Source organism: Equus przewalskii, chromosome 10, assembly GCF_037783145.1.
Source record: "Equus przewalskii isolate Varuska chromosome 10, EquPr2, whole genome shotgun sequence".
Taxonomy (NCBI): domain Eukaryota; kingdom Metazoa; phylum Chordata; class Mammalia; order Perissodactyla; family Equidae; genus Equus; species Equus przewalskii.
This window is the reverse complement of record NC_091840.1, coordinates 36,355,870-36,381,288: the sequence shown is the minus strand read 5'-3', so window position 1 is coordinate 36,381,288 and position 25,419 is coordinate 36,355,870. Positions and strand designations below refer to the sequence as shown.

At 37.8% G+C, this 25,419-nt stretch overlaps 1 protein-coding gene across 17 annotated transcripts in view; it reads left to right on the top strand.

The window, feature by feature from the left end:
- Nucleotides 1-25,419, top strand: part of ACACA (acetyl-CoA carboxylase alpha) — a 280,736-nt gene that overhangs the window by 186,684 nt on the left and 68,633 nt on the right. For all 17 annotated transcript variants that reach the window (XM_070562412.1, XM_070562410.1, XM_070562418.1 and 14 more), the window contains 4 exons: nt 1,866-2,069; nt 6,681-6,836; nt 8,659-8,805; nt 22,732-23,001. In XM_070562412.1, coding sequence (XP_070418513.1) covers nt 1,866-2,069; nt 6,681-6,836; nt 8,659-8,805; nt 22,732-23,001 — 777 coding nt within the window. The remainder of the gene's footprint in view (nt 1-1,865; nt 2,070-6,680; nt 6,837-8,658; nt 8,806-22,731; nt 23,002-25,419) is intronic.

Here is a 25,419-nt window from a genome sequence, read left to right as displayed (position 1 = left end):
TTCTTCTGTTGATACCTGTTTTATGATATTTGCCATGATAGTGGTCTTATTTTATATAATCCCTTAGGATTTCTCATCTGGAGTAATTAACTTTCCTATTCTTGGGCATTTTGGCAAAATCACTGCCTCTTTGTACTAAATGTTACTTAACCTGGCGGCCTTAGGGAGGTAATGCACCTTCCCAAAGTGTCTAACCTATTTCTCTCTAGTGTTTTTCCACAGGGAAAGAACTTGGTTGATAAGGAGTTTCATATATATTATGTATGTTTTCTTCCCTGATGCTCTATTCTAAAATGCATTCCATATAATTTAATGAAGGAAAACAAGGTGATTCTGTACTTGACCTTTTATCCCACGTGTAATAAAGACAGGCTACTCTCTGTCTCTGCTCCTTCTAACCTTTTCCTGTCATGATATTTTGGAATTTGGTAGGAGAACCCTTTTTCAAGGTCAGTTGTGGGCATAGTCTTTTTCTTTTCGAACTTAGTACCTAAGACCTGAGAAATCGTTTTCTACTTTTTTTCTTCAAGACTGCAAGCTACTGGTCAGTTGCTTTAGTCTGTCGGGAAAGCCAAGACAGGGCTACTCACTGAGTATCAAGTCCCATCATCTAGTTTAAGCAAGGTTCTTCTGAGTATTCTGGGACTGGCAAAGCCGGAAGACTTAAAACATGGCCTGGATGCTATAGAACAATATATATTTTTAGATTTGACTTCCCATTTCCCAGTGAGTATTTTATATCAGCCTCTCAGCTTCCACTCCAAACATCCATATGCCCTTGCTCTGCCTGTCTAGTCATAGACAGCTATCAATTTCCTGTGTATAGAGATTGTTGACTTTTGTTCCCTTGAGAAAAGAATGGGTATGTATCTCTTGGTTAACAAGCAAATGTGGGAATAGAGAAGTTACCTCCTTGAAACTCATTCTAACCTAAAATTCTGTGGTACAGAAACAAACCACAAAGGTGGCACATACTCCTGAAGACCCACAAGAGGAGGGCAGTATGAGATATTTTTGAGATTTTTAAGATGTTATGAAAGCATTTTAGAAAGATGATTTAAGAAAACATTAATTTTGAGTAGTATGTCCTAGCTGCCTACAGCCATATTGGAAAAAATTTTTTTGCTTTAGTATATCAATAAAGAGAAACCACATCTAAGGCCATATGGTTAAATAACTCCCCTAACCCTGAAAACTAGGAACACTAAGCTGCCTTGGTATAAAGCTTAGAGAAACTAGGGAATGTCTGCCCCGTCTACTTAAAGCCCAGTTGGACGTGGCAATGACCAAGCATCAGAGCTCTCTTTAGAGAGAACATTCTAACACCACCTACAAATTGCCTTTCTTTAATTCATGCAATTTACCAAGAAGCATATATTATAAAGTTTAATAAAATTGTATGGAAAAAAGCTCATGGTAGTAATTGCTGCATTGATTTAAGGTCCTGTAAGTGCAATGAAACATAGTTACCATGCATATAAATGCTATTTAATAGCTGTTTAACTAGAGATTTTATTCTTATTTGGGGCTTTCTCTTAAATCCCATGGCTTGTAATTTAGATATTGTAGATCTTTGATGTAGAGTATGAATGTAATTGGTAAAGGGGAAGGGAGTTGCATGCATTTGGATGTTGTAAGCCAGAGAAAACCACTCAAACACCAGGCCAGCATGAAATTGTCCCTTACTTGTTCTAAGCAAGAGAAAAGATGGGGAGAAACTATCTTTTTGTAAGGAACACACGTAGTACACATCTCCAGAAACCAGCATCTTTTTCCATTCCTCCTTTTCCAAAGATGGGCAGACCTGAAACACGTCCTAGTTACAAGGTATTTAAGTTTTGTGCTTGGTGATGTGTCTGTGTCAGATTGAGGAATCTGTGCGGAGCATGGTAATGCGCTATGGAAGTCGGCTGTGGAAATTACGCGTCCTCCAGGCAGAACTGAAAATCAACATTCGCCTGACACCAACTGGAAAAGCAATTCCCATTCGCCTCTTCCTTACAAACGAGTCTGGCTATTACTTGGACATCAGCCTGTACAAGGAAGTGACTGACTCCAGGACAGCACAGGTATGGTAGTCAAGCAGGGTCCTCAAAGTTTTGATTTGGTCCTGTGGATAAGCCACGTGCCCTTGTCATGGAAGACCCAAACTCACAAATCCCATTGGTTCACCTCGTGGGGTTATCCTCTGTCAGCTTAAATAGTTGCATAAATCTGAAAAACTTCATTTGCCATGTAAGATGTATCTGTATTCCTAATCATGAATGTTATGAAACCCTCAAACTTTTGTCACATAGTGGTGAGCCCAAAGAGATGCCAAGTGAACCTGACTCCAGAGATAATTCTTCAATTTAGGGCCCTTTTTGAGTGGGCTCTTGAGCTGCTTGAGCAATCTTGGGTCTGATTTGTCCTGTTTTCTGTTTTCAGCCCAGTTAGACTACTCATTGGCAAGTAAGGAAAGAGAATTGTCGAAATATGTCACCCACTTCTGTCTTAAAGAAGGAAAATTTCAACATAATATAAGTTTGAGCAATAGTAAACAATGACTTTATCATGTTTACCATTTAACATAACATTGCATTATATTATTCCATTTACACACATTATCTTTCCTTCAAAGGTTCAGAGTATTATATATCTACAAAAGAGCAAAATGGCAAACTTGAACCCACTTTTTGGATGGAAAAATGGAGACTATGAAAATGAAAAGTGACTTTCAGTAGATTCTGTCATAACAGAAAATTCCATTTATATCTGTTTTACTACCTTAGTTTCTAAATATTTGGGCTATTTTGCATGATACTGGATTTAGGTTGGTTTACCATTGTTCATGTCTTTTTAAGAACTGGGATGTTATTTCAGGTCTTTGGCCTGAACTTGGGAAGTGCATTTCTTCAGGTTAAAGGACGAACTTGTTCCAGAATGTGTACACAAGTTTTCAGCCTGTTCTATGCATTGGGTGCCAGGAAAAGATCATATGTCTCTTGTTTTTATCTATGTCCTTTTAAATCTGGTAACAGAGGTAAGAAAAGACATTTTGCCAGTATTTCGAAGGTGAATTTTAAAGATCTGAGATTAGATAGACAGAGTGACCTTTCATTTTGTGCTTTGATTCCCAGTTAGATAGCCGGAGATATCTATCCCGTGAGAAGTGAACAGTTAAGACAGAGAGAGAGCACGCACAAGAGTGTGCGGGGTGAGCAAGAGAAAGAGTAGTATTCAGTAATTTCTGCTGCATTTGATGTTTTTCAGGACAACCTTAAAGACATTTTCAGTCGAAACTTTCCATGGGCAGGGATGTGTTTAATTAACTCCAAGTGGCTTCAAGGCAGGTCTATTCTTCTGAAAAATAAGATGGCCACTTGAGATTTTAATGGTTTTGATAAATATGTTTGTTCTTCATAACTACTTTTTCTCCCCTTTCTTTTATTAGAAAGCTCTTAGATTTCCCTCATGCTGGCTAGTGGTGACACAGGGGCATAAAAGATGCAGAAGCCTTCAATCAGTTTAGTACTGTGCCTGGCACAAAATAAGCATTCGACAAGTATCTCAAAGAATGAGTGAGCTACCTTTAGAATGAAAGAGGGAGAACCCCTTTTACCAGGGGTCCTGCGTATTTAGGAAACCTTGAAGGAAGAAGTCTCCCTCACTGTCTTCAATTGAAAGAGACAGCCACTGCCACTTGTGAACTCAAGACCCAGGGCTGGAGGAGGGAATCATCAAAAGGAACAGCATCCAACTCACTTCTCGTGCTCCTAATGCCTACTTGATGCTTATTGCCTATATATTTTTTCCCTTTCTTTGCTCTAGTGGGTCATTATATGATTTTAAAATAATGTGGAACCATGCATATCATTCATTCATTGTTAATTAATTTAATATTTATTGACCACCTATAGTGTGTCATGCACTACAGATATAAAGATAAAAAAATGATTTCTAGTCTCAAGAAATTTGCATCACGATGGAATAAGACAGATAATTAGCTTCTGTGTAGTGTGATTAAGATTCATGCCATCATAAAGTAAGTACAGAGCTCTAAGGGGACAGACTATATGGAATCAGATTGTTTTCCAAGAGAAGCCCTTTTGATGGCCTCTGGTGAAAGGTGTGTGATATAGAAAATGTGTACGTATTTTCATGAACTTGTAAACCATACACTTCACCAATTGTAATTACTTTCTCCATTATAGTAGAAAACGGAATTAACACAGATAGCTAATCATTCAGAGGCTTCTACTGCTGTCCGTCACTATCAACCTCTTGTTGCAGCACATCATGTATTCTTTCTGCCGGCAAGGAGGAAGGTTGACTGGCTTGAGTTTCATTTTCCTTGTATAGTCTTTGTGGTATTAGCTACAATGAACACTGATATCAGGCAGTCATGGTGGGGAGAAGAGATCTGGGTAATCCATTGCATAAGTCAGTTGATTTCCAATGTGTAGTGTAAGGGAGAAATATACATGTAAAATCACCTTTATTGATATAAATTTACATATAATAAAATGCAGTCATTTTATGAGTACACTTCAATTCTGAAATAGTATATACCTGTGTAACTACCATCACAATCATGATAGAGAACATCTTGACACCCCGAAAGTTCTCTTGTTCTCCTTTGCAGTTAAAGGTACAGGCACCAGCCCCAGCCCCAGGCAACCACTGATCTGCTTTCTATTATTATAGATTAGTTTTGCCTGTCCTAGAATATCATATAAATGAAATTAGACAATATGTACTATTTTGTGTCTGGCTTCTCTTGCTCAGCATAATGTTTTTGAGATTCATCCATGTTGCATGGAGTTCGGGTATATTCCTTTTCATTGCTGAGTAGTACTCTGTTTTACTGATATACCAAAATTTTTATATTTATTCACGTGTTGATGAAACTTTGAGGTTTTATTTTCCAGTTTGGTCTATTATGAATAAAGCTGCTGTGAACTTTCATTTACAAATATTTGTGTAGATATGTTTTCATTTCTCTTGGGTAAATACACAACAGTGTAATTACTGAGTCATAGCAAGTATATATTTAACTTTATAAGAAACTGCGAAACTGTTTGCTAGAATGGTTGTACCATTTTAAATTTCCACCAGCAAAAATTACCTAGAAGCCTTTCTCCAACGCCTTTTCTCAGTCTACACAGTTATGTTGCTTAACTGTGACAAGCCTAACTTCATTCTAGACTGTGGCAAAACTGAGTCTCAAACCCTGTACCCCACACATCTTATCTTTCTTATAAATGGGAATGTAGTTCCAAGAACCTGCTGCTTTTATTCCTTTTTCTTATTTTGATTTGACTTACCTCCTCTGAATCCAGTTTTCTCATACTCACACCCTGGCCTGACTTAACACTTTGAATCTCTAAAAACGCTACTATTTCTACCTCTCACATTCCTAAAACATTGCTAATTCTGCTGCCCACCTGATGACTTTCACCATTGGTCATGTGAAAGAGGACTTAGAGCTCCATTCTGTGGGGTTTTAAGCAGCCTCAGACAAGTTTTGCCCAGAATAGGACCTACTTGACAAGTCAATAGAACATGCTTGTTCCTTTGAACCAAAGGGCTAAGGATTCACCTCGCTGAACCATACCCAGGATTTAGGAAAGTACTTAATTCTCTTCTTAGGTCTGTCTATCAGGTCCACAAATCTATTCATTAATATTAGACTTAAGCTTGTATATTTTAGGCCCAAATAGATGTGTGGGTATACACACATACCCTTACATTCCTGTCTCCATTTGTATTCACTGCATAGAGAATCTATATCTTATGTATTCATGCATAAAGTGCCTAGTTTAGTGTCATACAGTCTCTGGGCACTCAATAAATATTAATTGAATTGAAATAATGGCATCCCTTATAAATATTCATAAGCAAATAAAACTAAATTTATGGAATATGAAGTACTATTCTAGAAATATTTGAGTTAAAATGATTAAAAACTGGTTTGGTGATTTCATTATGTAACAATATGGGTATTAAAGGGACTGTTCACTAGTTGCAGACATAGTATACTAAGGAAAATAAATATATATTATATAAATATAATTTAGTAAAATATATTTTACCATAGGCTATGTCTTACAAGCTAATAAGACTAACCAGCTAGATGGATGGATGAAATCTACTTCTGGCAGAAATCTTTGAAGCCTTTGTGCAGCTAATAATACTTAGGTGGCACCTTCTAATCAAGTAGACTGAAGCACAGATATGATAGAGCCTTGACTTGGCCTTCAACCATTGGGGAAAGAACAGAATTCTCTTTAGTGCATAGCTGTTCTTCAACTTAAATACTAGGACTGTTCAGACTCGTTAGTCAGACTGGACATACTTCATTTCTGAATATATGGGATTCAAGACACTTTAGAAGGCGAGCATTGTCAGTCTGTCTCTGAGATGTGAAATTCACATTGTGCTTTCTTGTTGATTTCAACTAATCCAAAAGTGAGAGCAGCCTATGGAGTATGGTTGGTTACATAGCATTTTTTGGAGTTGGTTAATCTGTAGAGAAGTGAGAACACTAAAAATCAAATGTGAAGAGGCATGTCTTATCTACCCAACCCACCAAAAAATATGTTCTAAGAAATAGCATTTGTGAAAAAGGCCCCTCTAAGCAGCTATCTGATTTTTTTCTCTCTCTCTTAACTCTCCATGCCATCCTCTGTTTCTTGCAGATCATGTTCCAGGCCTATGGAGACAAACAGGGACCATTGCATGGAATGTTAATCAACACTCCATATGTGACCAAAGACCTGCTTCAATCAAAGAGATTCCAGGCACAGTCCTTAGGGACAACATACATATATGATATCCCAGAGATGTTTCGGCAGGTAAAAGTGGCTAACTGGCGGGGGTGGAGGGGGGTGGGGGGCGGGGCGCTCTGACGTGTTGCAGAGAGGCAAAGTTTTTCCTGAATTTCCATCAGATGCAACTTAGACTGAAATGGGGCACTCCCAAAGGACAGGATGTATCTTGACAGTATTCTCACTTCTGTCTCATTCGGGATTTGGTGACTGCCAACTCAGATGCTGGATAATTCTTTATGAATTAACAGGAGGAATGATGAGGATAGAAGCCTCTGTTGAGTAGAAGAGAGTAATCTGAGACCGCATGCCTCTGATAGTAGTTTACAAGGACCTGTGTGAGGAGTTATGTTCAGGTATATATTTCCTAGCCTATATTCAAATTATGCATATTAGGAAAGAGGTTTGAAACTCTAGTTCTCATTTTCCTATTTTCTAAGATAACCCAAGTCCCTAGTTGATAGCCTAGGTTAATATGATGAGACTCAATATAGATAACATATACAAATGGATATAGAGTTCATGGTACACAGTTTAAAGCATCAGTTCTTTTGTGGGAGATTTATTATAGCTGAATAAAAACTAGCGTGAGAAAATTGCGACATTATGAATCTCATCCTCTATATGAAAATAAATTCCTTTGATCTGTATGGTGAATCATCTGTGTGCTGCAGAGTTTTCTTCCATCAATAGAAGGCAAGAAAAGTATATCACCAGCAAAGTACAACAGATAAAGAATAAGGTATCAAAGGAATACTGAATTTGTCCTTAAAATAAATCTATGAATATAAGATTTTTCCAGGTATGCTAGTCAATACTACCAGTGTTACCACATTTGAATTTTAATAAAATAATATATGTAGTGTTAGTAAGTTGTCTGTTAATTCCTGTATTATTCACAAATACAGGAGATTTCTTTTTTGTGACCATTTGTTTACAATTTGTCTCTCTTGAAACATAGCTATCTTCATTCAGTATCACTGGAATTGTTAGCTTAAAAGTTGACTGTAGGTTCTTTTCCCCAATGCCAATGCTAGAAAAAGAAGTCACATTCTATCTAATTCTTCATATAGAATAGACGTAAACACTATGATTAGGACATGTAGGTATGAATGACGCATATTGGCTTTAGATATTGCTTTGAGGCAAGCAAAGAAACAACTGAACTAGGTTCCCGCTTCATGAGGGATTTGTTTCAGTAATATGAAGTTGGAAATGGAAATCACAATGGTTTTAAAATGGATAGGTGTGTCTGTCTGTTTTCTCAGATTTGAGCAGGATTGATCTGCACATTTACAAATAGTCATACACCTCTAGTGAGCTAATTCTTGTGTAGGGGCCTGTAGCTCTGAAAAGACATTAGAAGAAGGATGCTTCCCCTGAACATCTAGTAGAAACTTAATTCTTGCCTTCTTGGATTTTCTTTGTGTTGGCTGAGTGTCATGTCACTTTCCTGATTATTCTTCTTCTGCCAAGTCTCTCTAGGATTTTTCTTCCTTTTTTAAGGAGACATTGATGCTACATATTTAGTTTTCAATTTTAATTTTCCTGGATATTGTTAGGTCTCTTGTGTTTGTTATTGCTCTAGTCCTGACTCAGATTCACTTAGTAGTTTGATTTTGTTGAAAAAGTGCCTGATTTTTGGCATGTAAAAAACATGACGTGAAAAATAATTAAAAATCTGTTTTAACTGAGAATGAGAGCTGTAGAATTTGATCTAATGCTTAGAAACTCAGCAGAACACTTGAAAAGAAAGAGCAAAACCAGCTTGACTAAATCTTAATATTTAGTTTTGTCCATGTTGAAATGCTAGTTGTCACTGATAAGTCAAACTTCTCTCCTCCACTAGTCCCTGATCAAACTCTGGGAGTCTATGTCCACTCATGCATTCCTTCCATCGCCCCCTCTGCCGTCTGACATGCTGACGTATACTGAGCTCGTACTGGACGATCAAGGTCAACTGGTCCACATGAACAGGCTGCCGGGAGGAAATGAGGCAAGTAGTTAAATTTGCCCTCCCCCTTTCTTATGTGTGTGCTCACTAGTACCAGCTTTCCGTGGGGATGGCCATTAAATAGTATTAAAGATCCAAGTGGCATAGGCAGCATAGTAGTTTAAAAAAAGTATTGTTTTCTGTTAGACATACGTACTTAAATAGTTACAGATGGAATGACTACATGTCTAGGATTTGCTTCAAAATAATGACAGGTGAGTGTGGGAGTATAGATGAAACAAGATTGGTTATGGATTAATTGAAGCTAGGTAATAGATACATAGAAATAGATTATTTCCTCTATTTTTTTATATGCTTAAAATATGGGGATTTCCTATAATAAGAAAATTTAAAGTATTGTTTTGCTTGATGTTTTTCTTTGTTTGGATACTTATTTGCATACTAATAGACATTTTCTGGTACATTTTCTATGCTCAGGTAATTTGATCTGGTGCTGTTGTGAACATGGTCAACATATTCTTTCTAAAGGGGCTCAATCAGAACCAGGGGTTTAAAAATCAAAGAAAGTAACAGAGAACTCATTTCTGCATTATCCAAGAATACATTTTCTGGCCTTGGAGTTCACTCTCCTATAGTGTACTGTTAATAATGATACGAAATCATATTCTGCCCTATACCCTGTGCCCTCCTGTATTCATTGAGATTCTTCCTGATTTTAACTATACTTCTAATGTACAGGTATAACAACAATGATAACAGTAGTAAACCTAAAAAGAGATATGTTTTTATTTCAACCTTAGATATAATCTCTAGATAAATCTCATTTCTTAGAAGGAGTAATCTTTACCGGGGTGTTCACCCTAAACAGACTGGGTAGACCTTTGGAGATAATATGCAGTTTTTCCATTTTATGCAGTAACTTTTTCAAAAAATTTCACTATATGTTCAAGCTGTATGGCTGGTTCAGTAAGTATACCAGTGGATGCCAAAAGGAGATGATTTGGTATCAGGATGGCTGCAACTGTTGGACCAGATGGAGTGTATCAGACTTGTAGGAGTACTAATCTAATGCCTCAACAAATAGTAAAGGCAAGAAAGGATGCATAGAATTTTGACGAGAGTAGATATATACTCATTAACACACAAAGTCGAAGCAGAGGTTTGTGCCACTGTGTGTAGCATCTACGCACTTAGTGAGCCCCTCAACAGCAAAGAAAGCTTCTTTGTGCTAGACTTAAATTCTGATACATTGAACAGTGTAGTCTTCAGGAATGGAAGGCACCAGAGAAAAACGGTTTTAACTAATGTAATTAAAACACAAAATGAGATTTTTGGCCATGTGAAAGCTAGCTGCAGAGCTAGTGAAACCTCTTGCCATGATCTTTCTCTCCTGCTTCCTCTCTGCTCTCATTCTGTGTTTGAGTGAATGGAGACTGGGGAAATAGTGAAATCCCAGAGGGACAGAGCTCTGTTCTTGCTGAAATTACAAGCACAGAGCTGCCTGGGCATGAACATGTAGTGTTTACTCTGCCAGTATGAATACAAATAGTCTTATTATACAGGACTCTGTACCCAAACACCACACACACACACACACACACACACATGCACACACACACACATGCACACACACCAAAGAATAAAAAAAAAATAAAGGTTTTTTTTAACCCTTGTAAGACCCAACAAACCTTCGTGGGAAAGGGGTGTCTTAGCCACAGAGGACTATATCTATGAGAAGCAGAGTCAGTCTAGGGACTACATGTTTTTCTTTGCCCAGTGCTTTAATAAATCTAGAAATCTAATAGTATTTTTAAAAAATTTTTTGCTTTTTGTCACTTCTCACTTTCTTCTTGTTCTACTATATTCCCGCCGTAGTTGCCTATTTTCTTTGTTCTCTTTACCTTTTCTTCAAATGATTCGCTAGGATTGAGGCTGAGTGTTAGCTTGCTGTTTCTTAGTCTTTGAGCTCCGGAGGAGTGAGACTGATGTTCTTTTGTGAGCAGTTAGTGACTAATGCCCGGGATGGCGGGTGAAGTCAGTCAGTGGCCATAGCTAGATTATAGGGCACTGCATGACAGGAATGAGTTTGGGGTATTAGTATCAAATTCTGTTACCAATAGCTGGAACATACAATAGAGCATGTGTACTGAGAGACTGGCCAATCTAAAGATGGAGTTTCAGCAGTCAGAACTTGAGGGACAGCTATGCCTAAGAAATGACGGGGTGTCAGTAGGATGTATTTCCTCATGCTGAGCCCAGTTTTATCAGGGCAAGTTGACTTTCAGCTATTGCAGTTTAATTTTCTTTGGCCAAAGAGACAAGTTTGTCATGAGCCTGGCACTCTACATATTACCCCAAGAATGATAGGAGGGGAAAGAAAAGAGCACATGCTGATGAGATTTGGTGCAAATCTGTTCTGTCCCAAAGAGAATGGGCATCTGAAAAAGAGCCTTGAGAAATAGTTTTATTAAAAAAGGAATAAAAAATTGACCTGTTAATGTTCTGAGAGCCAAGGCTCAATGTAAATGCATTGATGCTACAGAGACATTAAATCATCATAATGTGGTGTTCTCCAAAGGTGACGGCTCTACCAGGTCATCATTGTGGGTGATATTGCATTACCTTGAAGGATTGGAGTTTCTGGGTTTAAAAGCTAGCACATGGGTATAGGGGATAAAGGTAAAACAAGAGATTCCTGTAGTTTCTCCATAAATTGAGATGCTTTTCCCCGTAATCAAAGGCAGAAATCCGTACTTACCAGACCATCAGCTATAAAAGTGGCCAGTCTCTCTCCCCTATTTTTTTTCCAGGACAGTAAATAGGTAAAATGGTGATGGGACTAGGACTTGGAACAATTCAGTTCCATTTACTTTTAGGTAACTTGTTTGCCATTTGAGGAAGAATATTGGCTATTTCAGCAGAGATGTGACCTGCATTTTGAACATTGTGCCCATGTTAAAAGCAGGAGAAAGAGAGCTTATTTGATGTAGTATTAGCTACTTTCTTCTTTTTATTTTCCTCGTTGTCCCTTCCCCATTAAGAAAGATAACTGAAGGAATGTTACTCTATGCATGATGGAAAGATATAGGAGAACACATTTTTCTCATTGTCAGATTTGAATGGCACTGTGTTCAGTGTTCAGTATGAATTTAGAATAGAAATAAAAAAAAGATGTAGACCAAATCTATGAACTATGTTACTTACAAATAGCTCAAAAGATTAGTTGTCCAGGATTGTTTTAATAATTTCAAGTAGAGATGGAAATTGAGAAAAATGTGATTGCAACATAGACTAAACTGATTTTAGTTTGAGCTGCTATGGCGCTACAGTGATGGGCACTGTATGTAAATTCACAGCTAGATGAATGTGTGCTGTTGAGCCTGGATACAGAAGAAATGCAGCTAACCAACAGTTCTACTTTTACCGCTTCTCGATTTTGGAGGAATTGTTTTCATTTTCCTGCCAGTTTGCTAAGCTGTTTTGATCATTTGGTGGAAGCTGTAATTGCAGGTGGGAACATTTTGAGTAACAGTTCACAATCCAGTGCAGCTGCTTTTCGCACTAAATCCTGTTATTAAAAGGCTCAGGCTAAGATCAAGCCAAGGGCTGTAACTGACTTGACAAAGAACAACTTAACTTTGTTTAGTAGGACAAAGAAAACACTAGCTTTCTTGAGACTATGTTCTTATTTGTTCTGAAACGTTATTAGCATTCTTTTATTGTATTTCCTTTCACAGCTCTGTGAACTAGATACGAATCTCTAAATTGGGCAATGATTAAAGATATGATAGAGAGGCAACTTTTATAGCAATTTTAGTGTGGATAGAAATTAGGACCCTATTTTCCTTACTATTTCAGAACATTGGCTTTTGAATAATGTGAACCTATCCATTCCTACTCATCCCATCTGTCATAATGAAAAACTAAGATGAGAAGGAGACACTGTGTTTAGAAGCAGTTATAATAATTAAGTACAGGATGTGTACTTCAAAAAGGATTGGTAATTAGAGACAGGAATTCTTGCAGGGTATTAAATTTTTTCCTTAAAATTTTTCTAGGAGATAGGTATTTCCAAGTTTAATGCAATTTGATGATCACCTCCACACACACTACCACACTTGACAATTGTAGTGGCTCCAAGGCTTCATTTTTTCAGATGGGCACTAGATGTCAGGGTTTTTCCTTCTCAGCTCTTAGCGTTCAGACAGGCCTCTGGAATTGCCCTGTTTGGGAGGCAAATCCAGCGGTATCCTTCCCTCTTTTTTTCGGTTGGTATGGTGGGCTTTGCCTGGTGTTCCTACAATATGCAATTGCATTTTTAACTCTTGGGTGAAGATCTGTTGAACTTTACATCACGGCTCTACATGTTTTTACTGGAAACATTGTTTTAGGAAGAGGATAATCAAGGAAGAAAAAAAGTAGTGTAAATTAAAGTTTAAAGACTAGCTGCCGTCATGACTGATCTCTTGGTTTTGGTTCTGCTTTATGTGTTTGGGGGGAGAAATGGTAGGGATGGTGGGGATTAGGAATTCGGTTCTAGAACTGGTCAACCTTGCCCCTATTTAATTGTTGTTTAATTGTGGGCAATGTGCTACTGTCCAGTTCCACCAAGGCATAAGTGTCTCTTTAATTTTTTTGTTATAAAAAATTGCAAACTTATAGAAAAATATAGAGTGATGTGACAAATACCCCTGCATATACTGACTAGCTTAAAGAAATCTTGCCATTTTGACACTGCTCCTCACTTATGTGTTGCTATAATCCTTTGAAATCTCTAATTTGAGTATAAAAACAAAAAGATTTTAGGAGTTGTGTAGGGAAAGGAAGTTGCTAAGCTTATATAAGCCTAAAAGATTGGAAGAAATTAATTAGCAGATCCATTTTGACAGTTCTTAGGCCGGACGTCTTAACCCAAAGGACCTCTTATTTTAGAAAAACCACCGTAACCCTCGGTCTTAATTCACTTGGTTGACATTTCCCGTACTCTCAGAGGAATTGCGTGGGTTATCCTGCACTCAAATTCTGGTGGAACCCGTTATGTTTTGAGACTCTGACTGGAGAGAGTGTGTATGTTTGTGGGCTTGAGTAAGTAAGGGGTTGACCATTTCTCATGCACACAGAACTGAAATATTTTTCTGTTTTAACATTAGACTTTTGTATATTGTTTTACTCGATTTAACCTCACAATAGCTCCATGAATATGAAGCTACTTTTGGGTGTATTTTGCTGTGCTTTTGTTTCATTCTTTTGAAATCAGTGTACCTTTTCATGCTTGGTATGGAAATTGAGTCCATGTCAGTCTTTTAGATAAGTGTTGGAAAAGAGGCATGTTTGTGTTGTAGTATGTTGAAGGTAAGCTCTGAAACAGACCTGAGAAAAGCAGATCTGAAAAACAGGACCGTGGTCTGTGCACTGATTATTCAAGTTATAAAAAGAGACTGATGGTCCTTGCCACCAATCTATCCCTGAAGATGGGAGAATGTTTGTAAGTGCTTTGAGATCCCCAGCAAAAAAGTATCGCGTACCACTGATTACATATAAACATTCACAATTTACCTTATTTTTCGTCAAGGGCTTCAAAAAACCAGTTTTGAATCCTTTTAGGCCTAGCAAGATAGGAATCTCAAGTATAGAAGACGACATATTATGGAATATGTGGTAAGATAGTTTTATTTAAAATTATGTGCTTTTCTTCTTGCATCCTCATTCTAAGTAAGCACATTTGGCTACAATTATTTGTCTAAAAGGATCTTCAGAACAAAAGTTGAGTCCCTCATTAGAAAAATATTGAAGCTAATTTTGGAAAATAGGTTTTCCTGCCATGGAGTTACTTCTAATGGATTTCTAACACTGTTCTTTTGGGATGCATATACTTTTCTTAGAATTCCTTCTGAATGACTGTTACTGGTGTTGGAGATTTCTCATCAGGTTGATTAGTTGATTTTGACTCATTTCATTAGTAGTAAACCAAGGCCCAATGAGCTGGACTGACTTTAAAAATCCTAATGCATCCATTGGCTGAATAAAAGCAGCATTTGTGGAGGGCTCCTTAGTTCCTTTCAAAAGTAGGTCCTAGAGATAGCTTTTAAACAAGGGGATATACTTGCCAGCATTTTTATACATCTTAAGTTTTAAGATTTTACTGGAAAAGGATGTGATATAGTACCCTATGTCAAGAAACTTTACAGCTCCAACTAGAGGCAATAATGAACATCAGGACAGCAACAGATGACACGAGAGGATGAGGTGTAGTGTGGGGCATCAGAGTTCAACATTCGTTTATGTGATTAATGGACAAGGCTTCCTGAACTGTAGTAGGCCAACTTGGTTAATTTCCATATCAACCAATTACTCGTCTGCCCCATTTCTCAAGTACCTTGGCTTGTATGTGCTCCATTGCATGTTTTTAAGAATTTGGTATGTTTATTAAAGCATTGCACATATATGTGTAAAGTTACTGTGTTTTCACCTATATAAATATTGCAGGGAGAAATAATTCCCCTGTTCAAAGTTATTATTTCTAATCTTTGGTAACATTTTCAAAGAATTACCTCTGGGATGAAAATTTTTTGCTCTAAAAAGGATATTTTCTTACCGTTTTATTGCTTTTTAGAAGGATTGAGGTAAGTTTGTTCAGCCATTTTTGAATTATCCAAGCATGAAAAAAGAGTTTTTCAGCTGTTAAGAAAATTGTTTTCAGCTCTTTTATGTGATCATACAACACTTGGCAATGGAACATGATATCCAGCAGTTAATACTATATGAACAGGCATTGACATTTTTTCAGCATGATTTTTCTGAATGGCTCAAATTAGGTCAAATATTGCATCACTTTATAGTTTAAAAATACGCATTTTAACACCAATACAGTATTTTCTAATATTTCATCAAATATGGTTTTTTCATAAGATTCTAACGAGTTAAAATTATAATTATTTTTTGACAGTATCTAATTAAAAGTGAAGATTTAATATTCCATACAAGATACAAAAGGGGGAAAAGGTAACACTTTGTTATGTGTCTGTAAAGGAACTCAAGTTCAGATCCTTCTCTCTGTGTCTTAGTTTTCTCGTCTTCATGATGCAGATGATGCTTAGGTCCATTTCAGCTCTCACGTTCTAGGATTCTTTGTATTGCTGCTCCGTGGCCTTGCAGGATGGTCATCCTCCTGGCATTAGCAGTAGTAGAACAATAGCTACTGGAGGCTTTGCCAGAAAAGCTCAACTTTTAGACTTTGAGCGTGGAAAATAAAGCTTCAACATCTCAGCCACAGTCTAGCTTGTATTTAAGTCTATACAGAAAAATGTTAGTACAGCTGAACTCAAAGGGAGGAGATGTAAGAAAGGCAACCGTGGCAGGGATATTCCATTTCTGCTTCCCACAGCACAGCTAAAGTTGATGGATGCTTCTTACATCCTTAGAAACAAAATCCTGTCCTGTTTTGCCCCTTAGCTTTCCCTTCAGATTTCTTTCTGGAGCTTAATATTGTTGTTTTATTTTGTAGTAACAGCAGCTTTGGAAAGTGCATGTGTGTGTGTGCATGCATGTGTGCACTTGCACATTCTGTTCACACTGATAGTACAATTAATGTTGATGTCAATTTTGGTGTTAATTTTGGGTCATGATTAGTGTTGACACTTTGTGTCAGACTAATGGCATTTATGGGCACCATCAGAATAAATGTTAATATTATCATGGTTTTAGTATCTGTTATAGTAACATTAAACCAAGGTCCTCCCAGGAGAAAAAATACATATATGGATAGATAGATAATGCCTTTCTGTATCGCTGGTGTTACTCAGCGAGAAAATGACATCTCAGGGCAGAATCCTAATCACTGTTTGGAGCATCAGAAATAATGATCACCTCTGATCGGAGGTTGTGAATAATTCATTTGGTTTGATTTTCACGTCCTGTCCAGTGATACTTTTCAAACCAAATGTGTTTCTACAGGAAAATAATGGTCCCACTTCTTATGGAAATACTGTGGCACAAATCATTTTACCCACATAAAAACAGTTAAATAAGACTGTTCTCTTCTGCTTGCTTTCTCCTCCCCTTTCCCTCCTCCCTCACTTGCACATGTTTATTCCAGAATGAGACTGTGCCCAAAGAAATATTTTCTTCCTTAGAACTTGTGTAAGGAAAACAGATATTTATTTCTGCTTATTCTTAGCTTGTTCACAGTAGCTCTTTTGATCCTCTTCCCTTTTTTACTTTAAGATAATTAGTTTAGGTTGATAACCCTAAACCTAAGAAATCTACTAATTGGAATGTTCCATTATCAAAAAAGAATCTGAAATTAAGTGTTTTTAAAATTATTTATGGCTGTATTAATGAAAACATAATTTGCAGTGAGTGCCTAGAACCACTCGGTTGATAAGCACCTTGGGGAGGCAGTGGTCAGGGGGAGAGGTTTGTGGCACTGCCAGGGCCAGAAAACCAGAGTCTGAAACTCACTGGACTGTAAACCCACCCACTCTCATCACCTATTTCAGGTTGCATGTTGCCCTTTTGTTGGCCCTTAGCCCTTAGTCCTGGAGTGTCATTTTCACTAGGTTTCACCTGCAGGAAAACATTGGAGGGAGAGAGAAGCTGAAACAAGGGGATTCAGTGATGGAATTTCCTTTGGTTGTTATTTTCCAGTTAATATACAAGGCAACTTGGGCTTAGGTGAAACCAGTGAATGTCACGTTCCTAATCACATTATCACACTTGTATAGTGATTGAAGAATTCTCAATATAAAATCTCTGTTGTGTGTATAATATAGATAGACCCATCTATATAAAGTAATTTGCCTGAAAAACTTACGGTGTCCTAATTAAATGGGGGGGAAAATATGACCGTCTTCTGAAATAATGACCCGATCCTCTGAGACAAAGCTATTCTTAGATAGAATATTTTGAACCATTTCTCCTGAATGTTGTGACCCTTTTTTCCCCTCTAAATCTAACAAGGGCAGGGGGAAGTGTTTTTCAACCTAGTTCTCATCATCAGACAGAAAGTATTTTGCATTCAGAAACCATTTCCAGTATCAAATTCAATTTTGTCAAGTGATTAGTTGAGTTTGGTAGAGAATAATTTAAAAACACAAAGCTAGAAATGGCCGTGGTACTTCCACACTTGAGAAGAGCATTTGCTATTCTCAAGTTGCATGCCCTCTTTCAGTGACTGCATCGCACTGGGGATTATTGTGTTACATGTCTTTGCAGCTGGTACAGACCTGCATCTGTTGACACCTTGTGTTCCTACCCTGGACTGCTAGAGAAATAGGATAGTGGGTGAATTGATACCTGCCTATCAGTGCAAACGTCCCTTTATGTACATATGTTTGTAAAGCTCTTTAGCCCCTTTCAAGATGAAAGCCTCTATATAAATATAAGCTTTCGATTTTAGTACATGTTTGTAATACATGTGGTACAGTCCTAAATATGTATTTAGCTGATAGGCACTGTTCTTGTCTATTGTACAAATATTGACTTTAAAAGTATAAATATGTATTTAACCATCAGACCAGAAAAACACTGAAGCAGTTACTTCTCAGGTAGAGACATTAATATTGTATAAACCTATATATACATGTGTTTACATTCTACCACATCATTGCAGAGCATTTCTTTTTAAAAAATGAAATGAGAGCCCCAACAAACTGAGGCAGTTCTTAATATTCTCCCTTTCAGGTGAGTCTTGATTTTTAATTTCCATTTGTTTATATCTCTCTTTCTAACTTTACATAAATATGATCTGGTATAGTATGACTAAAACCTAAAGTCAGTCCTTATAAAATATGAGAAATCCATTAGGCTGGTGAGATTTTCTTCCCCTTTAAACCTTTTTTGTTTTACGGAAATGTTCAAATGTATACTAGAGATAATAATATAAGCTCCCATGTACCTGTCAGCCAGTGAAGAGGTATTTAATAGTCTTTTCTCAGCCACTTTTTTAATTTATAAATTTTTTAAGTTATCAATGCAATATAAGCACATTAAAGAAAATTTTGAAAATGAAAACAAAAACCTCACAATCTTATCATCCTAAAATAATCACCTCATTTTGCTATGTTTCTTTATTTCTGTTTTGATTTTTTTCCCCAGCATGCTTTTAGATAGTAGTGACACTCACTATGTGCCAGGTACTGTTCTAAGATTTAACATGCCTTTAATCCTCACAACAAACTCAATCCAGTAGGTTATTATTACCCCATTTAACTGATGAGGAAACTGAAGCACATAGGGGTTAGTAACTTACCTAAGATTATGTGGCTAGAAAACTGACTGAATTTCTATTCTGTCAGCCTCAGATTCTGTTAGATTCAGATTTTCGGAATCTGGTGTCTGAGTCTGTGTCCTTAATGCCCCCCACTGTTTTGCCTCTCACAATTGTTATGGTATGCCTTCAAATTGGTTATCCCACTTCTTCAAATTTAGTATTACATCACGGGTATTCTGAAGTGCTGTCCACAGTCTTCATAGCCATCATTTTAGAAGGCTGTGCAGAACACTAACAGTGACCTCACTAGCCAATTTACTGCCCTCCAAAAAAATTTTTTATCGTGATATTTATTTTCTTAAACTTATTTTAATATAATGTTAGATTTACAGAATTAAAAAGTTAGTACAGAGTTCCCCTATACCCTTCACCCTGCTTCCCCTAATCTTGACATCATATACAGCCATGGTATAACTATCAAAACTAAGACATTAACATTAGTACAGAACTGTTACATAAAACACAGACTTTGTTTTGTATTTTACCACTTTATGTACTACTGTCCTTCTGCTGTTCCAAGATCCAATCCAGGATACACTGCATTTTAGGTATCACTAAACAATTCATACTAGCTGTAAAGACAAGTTTCTTAATTCCTCTGTGCCTTAGTTTGCTCATGGCAATGGTAACAACTGCCTTTGAATTAATAATAATAACAGCTAATATTTGAGGAATGTTACATGCCAGGCTGTGTACTACTTTAATGTGGTGTTCCTCACAATAATCCCTCCCTAAACTTACTATTATCCCCCATTTTATAGTTAGAAAATGTGAGGCTCTATGAGGTTAAGTGACTTGTCCAAGATTATCAGCTAGTGTAAAGCCTGAGACCTCAGCTTAACCTCTTAACTACTATCAGTATTTGTCAACATTTAGTATAGCACAGCATTTAATAGTTGTTGAATTAATGGTAGCTTTTATTCTTGTTATTTTTAAAAAATAAAGTAAGTTTACTTGATGTTTAGGACTGTTATTCTAGGATCCCTAGAGATAAGTCATAGACAATGTTCTAAGCCCTTGGTGTTGATTAGTTTACAAGTATCATTTAGAAAATGAGATGACTATGGAACCAGCAAAACATTTATTACTCTAATATTGTGTGTAGGGATCCTGCTAGGCACTTGAAGAGATGATGTAACAGTTCAAGTTGGCAGGCTAAAAGCAGCCCTAGGCAGTACATGATTAATTATCAAATGAAATCTCTACTTGAAGGACTTAGTAGGAGATCAGAGAAGGAAGAGTTCACTTTAGGCTAGGGCAAGCTTTACTGAGGAAATGGAATTTGAATGAACCTTTTTGGAATGGGTAAGATTTGGGTAGATTGAGAAGAGAAAAGGGGGCAAACTTTGAATGTTGAAGTTAAGATAATAGATTTCTGCTTCTAATAGTTTGTTCATCAAACCCATAGGTATTAGTTTCTTAATTTTGTATGTGGGGACATTGAAGCTCAATAAAGTTAACTAATCTTCCTCAGGTTACACAGTTAATAAGTGATAGGACCTGGATGTGGATCCAATTTTTTTGCCTCCAAAGCCCATCTTCACCATTATGTACCATACCATTTGATTAGCAGTGAAATCTAAATTTGAATGTAAATTGAACAACAGATGCTTTCTTAGATGTTTACCCGTTGTGTTTACTCAGAACTTAATCCCTTCCAATAAGGAACTCGCTATACTAAGACTGGGATAGCACTGTCCATTCTGTACTGGTACTTTTTAAGGGGGGAGGGAGGCAGTCCATGAGGAACACACTTTGGAAAGACATTGATAAAAAGTTGTGTGTTCTTGGTGCTGCTGTGTTGACACCTAATTAGAAGTCAATATTGTAAGCATAATGACCTGGCCAATTGCTGAACTGACTGCCCAAGTGACACAAAGTCCCCAGGTAATAACAAAAGAGAAGAGTGTTATTTGCCTGCCCAGTGCAACATAGACACAATATTTGCATTAGCATGCAAATGCTGAAGTAGATTCTTCAAGGCTTGTATGTAAGCTGCTTCTGGCCTAGGTGGCTAAGGTTAATATATCATAAAATTTTGTGTAAAACCCAATCTTCCTAACTACAAATGCATTTAGAGGAAATAGCTTTTCCTTCCTGAAAAACAAAAGAGATGTTAGGTTAGAGAGCCACATGAGGAGGCAGGTAAAATATTTCTCTCCACACAGGCATTATATTAACCAGCTTCTTAAAAACCATGACCAAAATTATCCTGATATTTGGTGTTTCTCTGGTTTTTTTTGTTTTTTTGTTTTTTTTTGATGATCTGTCTCTCCTTTCTTTCTCTGTCTTCAATGAGCAGATAGAGTAATACTGTATTGCAGAAGGTGATTGGATTTTTTTTCCTGTGTATTATATCAATTTTGATTTGTATTTGGCCAACAGTATGATATATTAAATAGCTTATATTTGTCTATGGGTGTTTCATATATCTATTTCTTAATGCTGAGAATCACAAATAGCTGTGTAGAAAGCTTCAACCAGCCTGATTACAGTGGATGTGCAATTGGATTGAGGAATGTGTACTCAGAGCTTATGATCACTGGCCCGGTTGAGTCTGGGTGATGCATGTGGCTTTCCAGGGATGCTGCTATTTACATCTGTTAATGGCCCTTCTTGATGGCTGGTTCCCCAATGAGGTGATATGCAGCAGCCTGGGGATGAGGGACCAAGGCTGCAGATGTGGCTGGGCTCCATTAGGCAGGACCAGGAATGCTCATCTGGTAGGCTTTGTGTTTGGAGGCAAGAGGAGGGGATCTGAAGGGGCAGAGGGGAAGGCAGAAAGAAACAGGAAAAAAAGAATGGAAAACATTACTTATCTAGGTATGGAGAAAGAGACAGGCAGACATGAAAAACTGCAGCTGTAACGGGCATGAGTGAATAGAAAAGAAATGGAACTAGCGAATAAACAAGTAGAAGGATTGACTAGTTCTCATATGGAAGGGGATTAAAAGAGGAGAGGGCTGTGAGGGTTTGGGAAGAGACATGTCACCCCTGCCTTTTAAGTCAATATCATTTATTTGTGTGGCTGGTCAGATGCTGCTGAACAGAGAGCAGAGATTTACATATATCATAGTGCAGCAAGAGATTAGTTCCTTGAATCCTTTGGTTTTCTGGTTCTGGGAGAAGACAGCAAGAGATGCTCAAGAGGATGCAATGTTGAGCTATAGTAAATTCTTGCAGAAATGGAAGATACTTGAAGCAAGCCAATAAAGAATGTTGCCAATTTTCCTGTCAAAAGCTAGAGGACAAGGAAAAGACTCAGGATCACAAAAGTTATGCAGTTCGCAAGAAGTGAGCCCCTGTCTGCTCTCCTCTCATGTGTTAAATGTTTCTTGGAAAGAATCTCACAAATGAACTCGTATCTTAGTTGATAAGATAGTAAATTAGGGAGTTCTGGATTTAGTTCCCAGTACCATGGACTTCTTCCACACATATTCTGAGTGCATTTAGATTTTTGTTTTTCCATCTTCTTTGAGCAGGCTCAAAGAAGGAATTGAGAGAACTGTGAAATACGTAGTAAACCAGCTGTTCTCAGCATAATCTAGGGAAGTATGCCAGAATGTTTGTTCTAGTTTCCCGCAGAGACCTTGGCTCTTTAGCAATACATAGGTACAATCTAATACCTTTAAGGAACCTGAAAAACAATTTTGCATGTAAGCTTGTATTTATTTGTTTGTTTGTTTATGCCTTTGCAGATTGGCATGGTAGCTTGGAAAATGACCCTTAAAAGTCCTGAATATCCAGAAGGCCGAGATATCATTGTTATTGGCAATGATATCACATACCGAATTGGGTCCTTTGGGCCCCAGGAGGATTTGCTGTTTCTCAGAGCTTCTGAGCTTGCCAGAGCAGAGGGCATCCCCCGCATCTTCGTAGCAGCTAACAGTGGAGCAAGAATTGGACTGGCAGAGGAAATTCGTCATATGTTTCACGTGGCCTGGGTAGATCCTGAGGATCCTTACAAGGTACAGACTATGAAAAGATAATTCTTCAAAATACTAGGTGGTTATGCACGTGTGTGTGTGTGTACATGTGTAGAGAGGTGGGGGAGAGGTAGAGGTTTAAGTTCAAAAGTCAGCACTTAGTGGTGAACCACAACCATTCCAGAAACAAATTGTCTCTTCAATATGTTCACCTGGTTTTTCCTTCAGCTCTGAAATAGGTTACTGTTTCTTTGGTTGAACACTAGATAAAAAAGTTGGTATGCATTTAGTGTGAGACATGCTAAGCCAAAAATATATATCTTTAAACTATTCTACTGTGGCTCCCAGAACTTATGGTGAATCATCAGCAAAATCCCTTATATCCTCAGCTGCTTCTCTGTCTGTTCTCCAGCCTTCTTGTTCTACTTGAAACCAGCCTGTCCTTTAAAGACATTGCTTTCCCTGTAACCCTCTTAAGTAGTGACTAAGTTCTCTCTTTCCCTGTGCCACTGAGCCTGGAGGGGGAATAGTGTCTTCCTTGTGCCTTGTTGCTACTTCCAGACTCTTTTCCTCCCTTTTCTCTAAAAACCCCCATCTTTGAATCTCATGTCAACAGACTGTGCCACATCACTACTGCTCCTTATTGTAGTGTTCCCTGACCCTTTGGTCACTCCTCATTCTTTGCATCTTTTAGTTGCTGGCACATTGTCACTGTCTACAATGCTATTAGTCCTGTTATAGTTCTTGCTGACTGTTTATAACTACATAGAATCCATCCCATAATCTAGCCTCTTGGATCCTTGACTTCCTCTCCTATGATAGTCCTATCCTTCCTACACCCCAGCTCAGCCTCTCCTTCCTTATAATCTCAATTTCAGGCATCCCTTTCTTTGCTACTTCTCCATCCTGTCTTTCCAGCTCACTCTGTTTAGTACCCCAAGCCCAACAATTCTTTGAACACACCAGGACCTACAATTGTTGATCCTGCCACCTTTCTTTTGCTCTTTGCTGTCTCCTCACTTCCTCATTTCATTCCTATCCAGCTTAAATTCAAGGTCAATCAAAGGTTAATTGTTATAATCACCACCTTTCCTGTTGCCTCAATTTTTTTGCTTCTCTCTTCATTCTCCTTACTCTGTGCCTCTACAAAAACCTTGTTTGAATCTAACTCTCTCCGTCTACTCCTATACCTGTACCTACATAGCTGAACATTGATGGAGAAAAATACATAGTGCTGTTGACTGGTCTTACTTTAAATTCAAGCTTCCTAATCTCCTGAATGACAGTTTTACATCTTCTCCCCTCTCCTCAAACCTCTAACACCCTCTTTCCTCTTCTTCACTCTTAGCTGATGACCCTGCTTCCCAATTCACTGAGAACAGAAGCAGTTCAAAGAGAGCTTCCACGAGCTCCCACACATCTGTATCTGTGTCCTTACTCTGCCATCTCTCCCATACTTTGGGTGAACAGTCACTACTCCTGTCTAAGGCCCTTTCCTCCCCTTGTCCACTTGATCCTTTCCCCTCTTGCCAACAAAAGAATGTAGATCAGTACTTCTCCCCACTCTTTCTTGCATCGTCACTTTTTCCCTCTCTGCTGGATCTACCCCTTTAGCATACAGACGCTTAACCCTCCAGTCACGACCCCTGCCCCATTTTTTCCATCTTTTTACAGCAAAACTTAAAAGAGTTGTCTCTTTTTGCTGTCTCCAGATACTCTTCTCCCATTCTCTCTGGAACCCCCTTCAGTTAAACTTGGACCCTCACCTTCCACTATAGCTGCTTTTGTCAAGGTTGCTATTGATTACATATTGTTAAATTCTGTCGTGAATCTCAGTCTTCATCTTAGTCATTTGATGTTTTAGCAGCATTTGACACAGTTGGTCACTCCTTCATCCTTGAAATACTTTCTTCTCTTGGTTTCCAGGACCCTGGAGTCTCCTTTTTACCCTCCTAGCTGCTCTTTCTCAGTTTCCTTTGCTGCCTTTCACATCTTTAAATAGAAGAGTGTTTCAGGGGATGATGGAAATATTCTGTATTTTGATTGTGGTAGTGAATTACATAAGTATGTATATTTGTCAGAACTCATCAAACTACCACACTTAAAACTGATAAGTTTTATTGCACATAAATTATACTTCAGTAAAATTCATTTTAAAAGTTCCTGGAAATTTTTGGTGACCACTAGCAAGTACAGAGTTTCTTTTTAGAGTGATGGAAAAGTCTTGGAATTAGATAGCGGTGATGGTTGCACTTCTGAAAATACTAAAAACTACTGAATTGTACACTTTAAAATGGCCAGTTTCAGGGGCTGGCCCAGTGGCGCAGCAGTTAAGTTCACACGTTCCGCTTCTCAGCGGCCCGGGGTTCACCGGTTCAGAACCTGGGTGCGGACATGGCACCACTTGGCAAGCCATACTGTGGTAGGCATCCCACATATAAAGTAGAGGAAGATGGGCAT